Source organism: Urtica dioica, chromosome 4, assembly GCF_054948205.1.
Source record: "Urtica dioica subsp. dioica isolate 48M chromosome 4, U.dioica_male_clone48M_v1_H2, whole genome shotgun sequence".
Taxonomy (NCBI): Eukaryota; Viridiplantae; Streptophyta; class Magnoliopsida; order Rosales; family Urticaceae; genus Urtica; species Urtica dioica.
Genome location: NC_142759.1, coordinates 46,160,773 through 46,165,856, shown reverse-complemented (window position 1 = coordinate 46,165,856; position 5,084 = coordinate 46,160,773). Strand labels below are relative to the sequence as shown.

Here is a 5,084-nt window from a genome sequence, read left to right as displayed (position 1 = left end):
GAGGACGAGCTGATCAACACGTGTCCAAGAGATGATCCTTTCTTCGCCTATAAATGATGATTGTGTATTCATTTTTGCTACGCATAAGCTTCAACTCTGTCTTTTATTTTTAATTCAAATTCTCTCGATCTTTGTTGAATTCGCCCTCTTGATCTCGCCACTTCACCCTTTTGTAAACGTTTAATAAAGCTCATTCCTTTCATATTTCGTATCAATATTTCTCTTTAATTAAATCGGGATTTCATTTTTGTTTTTTATACGAAGTCTTCTGAGACCTATTATTAAATTAAACAAATATATCGTATATTTATTTGTGATTGTTGACGATCCCGAAATCGACATCAACAATATACTCGAGAATTTATTTGCAACAATGGAAGCTCGTTTATTAACTTCAAATTATAAGTTTGAGTGATACAAAAGTTTATGCTTTATAGTTTGAGAGTTGGTTGCTTTGGGTATTTGTTGTTTGGAGATTCACATTGGTTGTTTGGGTATTTTATTTAGGGTTCTCGCATTGGTTGTTTGATTGGTTTTGAAGATTCACATTGGTTGTTTTAGTTCGCATTGGTTTTGGAGATTTCATGCATTGATTGCTTTGAGATTTTGCATTGGTTGTGAAGATCCACATTGGTTGTTTGGAGATTTTGCATTGGTTGTGAAGATCCGCATTTCGATAGTTTGCTTGTTTTTTTTTTGTCTTACAAACTCACGATGTTTGTCGTTGTAGCATCGTGAGTTTGCGGGATAGATGTTAGCATAGTAATTACTTGCATAATGTAAAGGTAGTTTAGTCTTTAGCAATTTATTATTTTGCCTATTTATATTCGTCTTTGATGTATTATTAGATAAACAATTCACAATGTAACCCTAATAGTATTCAACCTCTTTTTCGATTCTTTCTTAATCTACTTTCTCTTTTGCAAAGTTATGTCACTATTAACCGTAATTAAATTGATAATTTTGTCCAAATAACTCAATTAATAGATAAGAATTATTTGGACAAAGTTATCAATTTAATTATAGTTAATAAAATCGGTGACTAATTAATTATAATTAACTAAACATTGATTATCATGCAAACTTAAAGTTTTTATATGGTATATAGAACTCTTGGCTTATATTTTTATTTAATTTATTAAGAATTTATATTTTATTGTATTTTTATTTAATTTATTAAGAATTTATATGAATTGTTCCGTCGATTCGACCAATTTATATTTTATTGTATTTTTATTAATTGTAAATAATTTATCAGAATTGTTCCGTCGATTTGACCAAAATTTTGATATTATTCAAAAAAATATTCTGTATTTAGATTTTTAGACTATATTCGATAAAACCCCGAAGGATTCAGTAAGAAGGAGAAGAGTACCAGACAAAAGAAGAAAAGGAAAAATACATATTACCATTTACCAGTCCACATCTTAGAACAGCAACACGATTTTTGTTTGTTATCCAGTTCTCTTAATATAGTAATACACCTCTTAAAGAGTCTACCGCATAATTTGCATTATTACAAAATCCAAAAAAATCTTGACAAAGCTATACGATAAAGATAAGCATTGCGACCGAGCGACTTCTAATAAAATATTAAACAAAAAGAGTAACACACAGAGCAAAATAAAAAAAATGACACTGTAGTGTCGGTTCAAATAAAAAAAAAAAGCTTGGATTATGATAATTAACTTTTTATTTTTTTCATTGATGACTTTCAAAACAGATGTACAAAGATATTAATCTCTTCATATTTTTTGGGTGGCAAATTAAAAACAAGGAAAGAACAAACCAAAGCCAGGAAAGATCGGATCTAAAGTAATTCATAAATCTAATCGTACTTCTCTCTCCACGAATAAACCAAGAGAAAAACCCAAGAGAGAGCCAAGGCAATATCTCCGGCGACTTGCCTGGGCCAATCGGCGGCGAGATCCTCGAGCTTCGTCCCGAACCAGGCTCTCCAGACCGCCATGGCTATGTGGAGCAAGAAGCAAGCTTTAGCGAAGAAGCTCTGAAATTCTCTGTCCTTGACGAAGGCGATCGTGAAGAGAAGAAACCCTAGCGCGAACAAGAGGAGGCCCGAGAAGGAATCGGCGGTGGCGATCAGAAGCTCGTCGTGAGGCGTCGAGCCACGAAGCTTCGTCGCCGTTTCGACGCCATGGCCGAAGACGGAAAGCTCGTTGGAGTAGAACATCATTGAGACTCCACAGGTTAGGGCTATCATAGAGTGAAGAACGCAAACCACGAAGAATCCAGATATACCCATTCGAATTATGATCGACTGCTTTGTTTTGACCTTTGAATTTGGAAAGGGGATAATTTAATTTGAAGAGAGGTTTTTGTTGGACTTTTTTAGACCTAAGATAAATTTTTAATAAACCCTTGATATAAAAAAAATAAATAAATAAATAAATAAGGTGAGGAAAGGACAAATAAAGGTGATAGCCTCCTTTAGATGACGAAATTCCCAGATAAACCCATGAATCAAAATACTTTCTATTTATGACATTATTTCTATCGCCAAAGGAAAATTGAGCTTATACGAGAATAGAATTTCAGCTTAGTACTAAACTTGTATTGTATACAAGAAGACAATAATTTTGTATTTCCTTAACTATATATTTGAATTTGAAAGAAGAAGAAAATAAAATACTAGACGTTTGTTTGGTTTTAGGAAGAATTGAGTGTTTGGATTCAATTCAAGGATCAAAGCTTTAAACCGGAAAACTCAAACAAAGCCCAAAGACTTTTTTATATCCCATGCCAAATGTAAAAACTTTAGACGCAGCAATGAAATAGAAGAGAAGAGAGGAGAGAAAATAAAAACAAGAGTGGATATTTTTTGGGTGTTGACATTGATGGGACACAGTGATTTGTTTGGACGGACTCTCACAAATATCATTTTTTTTTTAAAATAAAAATATCTATTTCGTAGTTTCTTTATGTGAGAATCGATGGATATTATTTTGCAAATAAGTTAATACTTATAAATTGGCAAATTAATATAATATGGGTGATGCTAAAGACTGCTTCCTTCCAATCCAAAATTCTACATGACATAGGACTCAGCATCAGCCATGCGCAAAATGCCATGCTCTTTTCTTTTTTTCTTTTTCATTTTTCCTTTTTTGGCGCACTAGCCCTAGTCCTACTTAGTAAATTAAAATTTGTGGGTCATGTATACTCTAATGGGTCTCCATTTTTATTTTCATTGTTTTATTGTGTTCATTTATTTGATGCAAGCCACGCTCTTTGGGATTGTGAAACATGTAGGGTTGGTTTCATTATCTTCGATCAGATTTAAGTCATCTTCAAGCGAGACTTGTTGTCATTGGTATTTGAGAAACTTGGCTACCAAACAAAAAAAAAAGTTCGTTCACGTGTAGGACTTGGAAAAATGTGAATAATGTTCAAGATTAAGATTGTAGGAGTTTTTGGCAATCTTTGTTTTAAGCTACGTTTTCTGTTTAAAATGTCCTCAAAATTCCGTCGAATTTTTTTTCCCTGTGGATTAATATCGGAAGAACAGTATTCTCATTTCTTTTTAAACAAAAATTGTCGGCAATTGAATTTTCTTGTTATTTGTTAGAAAATAATTTATACTTTTTTGTTTGGATATTTGTTGCCATTTTGGTTTGAAACGTACTTTTCAAGTTATAATTTGTGTATCTATTTCCTTAGTTTAGAACATTGATCTGGACCATGTGGTTTTTAAATATCCAAACTCCCTTTGTTATTATTAGTTTAGATTTTATATCTTTGATAATTCTCTTTTAATCTGTAAATGACTATTGACGATATTCAATATGTATTGTTTTTTCAATTTAAAAAATGACGAGGAGAGAGATAGAAGTGTAGCGACTAGGCAGTACTTCAGATGTCTATAGTTATAGTAAAGAAAAATCAACCAACATCTCTAAAATAAACGAAAGTTCATATGAAATATTCAGATCTGAATCTCAATTGCTTGGCCACAAACAAAGTGGGAAATTCGACTCTAGACAATTGATCTATCTTCTTTATTTATTAATTAATTTTTTTGTCAAAAGTTTAAACTCCTTTATTTTCAATTAATTATAAGGAGATGGGAGGGATCTAATAGAAATGATAATAAAGCAATAATAGGGGATAGGGACCCTTAATTTATCATTATAGTTGTATTATTTATAAGGTGGGTTGAGATTTTCAATGTGGTAAACAAAGGAATCATCATTGCTTGGCCATGGTCACCCATTTTGCATTTCATTCCTAACAGCCTGTTTTTCTTGAGGCTGTCGAGAGGCCTCAATCTTGTGCTTTTGATTTTTATCACTTTCACGCTACTTTTTCCCACCAAACCCGCCTTTGAATATATCCAATACAGTAATCGTGAATCGTGATGAGGCTTTGATTTTTCTTGAAATTGATGATTAGTGAAAGAGAATTATGGGAAAATATGAAATTGAAGAAATTGTGGAGGGGTTCTTTTGGAGGAAAGATAAACAAAAATATGTCGGTTTGGTATAAACTGAAATTGGTGGGAAAGAAAATAGATGGAAGAAAAGAAAAAAAAAAAAAAAAAATCCTCACATGTATTGAGATTTGAACTTAATTTATCTTATTATCCACATTTAAATTCCAAAATATTATAAATACTAAGAAGAAAAATAATTGTGTGAACGAAAATTAGGGAATGACTATGTGCATTTTGCTAGAACTCTATGTTAAGCCGTTTTTTGGATTTAACATTTGAGGACACGTGGCGTGCCTGGAATAGTCACGTGCCTAGTATTGGATCGGCCCAAATTACTTTTCGAGAGTCCAAAGGGCTCAAGGAAGTTCGGGATAAAGCCCAAAGCGTCCGAGAGCTTTAGAGGATCTTAGAATCGTAAAGAGGGAAACAATGCTTTGCCTTCTTCTTCGTCGGGAATGCGTTCTTCGTCTTTGATTCCTGGCCTGGAGGTCGAGCTCGCCTGGAGGGTCGAGCTCGCCTAGAGGTTGAGCTCGCCTGGGGGGTCGGGCGCTCCTGGAGATCGCCCCCGCCTGGAGGGTGAGCTCGCCTGGGGGTTCGAGCTCGCCTGGAGTTCGCCCCTGCCTGGATGTCGAGC

The 5,084-nt window shown here is 33.8% G+C and overlaps 1 protein-coding gene across 1 annotated transcript; it reads right to left on the bottom strand.

Moving 5' to 3' along the window:
- Positions 1-1,625: 1,625 nt before the first annotated feature.
- LOC149401679 (uncharacterized) lies at positions 1,626-2,879 on the bottom strand. Its single transcript, XM_089610316.1, has one exon. The coding sequence runs from the start codon at positions 2,261-2,263 to the stop codon at positions 1,829-1,831; it is 435 nt and encodes a 144-aa protein (XP_089466442.1). The 5' UTR covers positions 2,264-2,879; the 3' UTR covers positions 1,626-1,828.
- Positions 2,880-5,084: the final 2,205 nt, after the last annotated feature.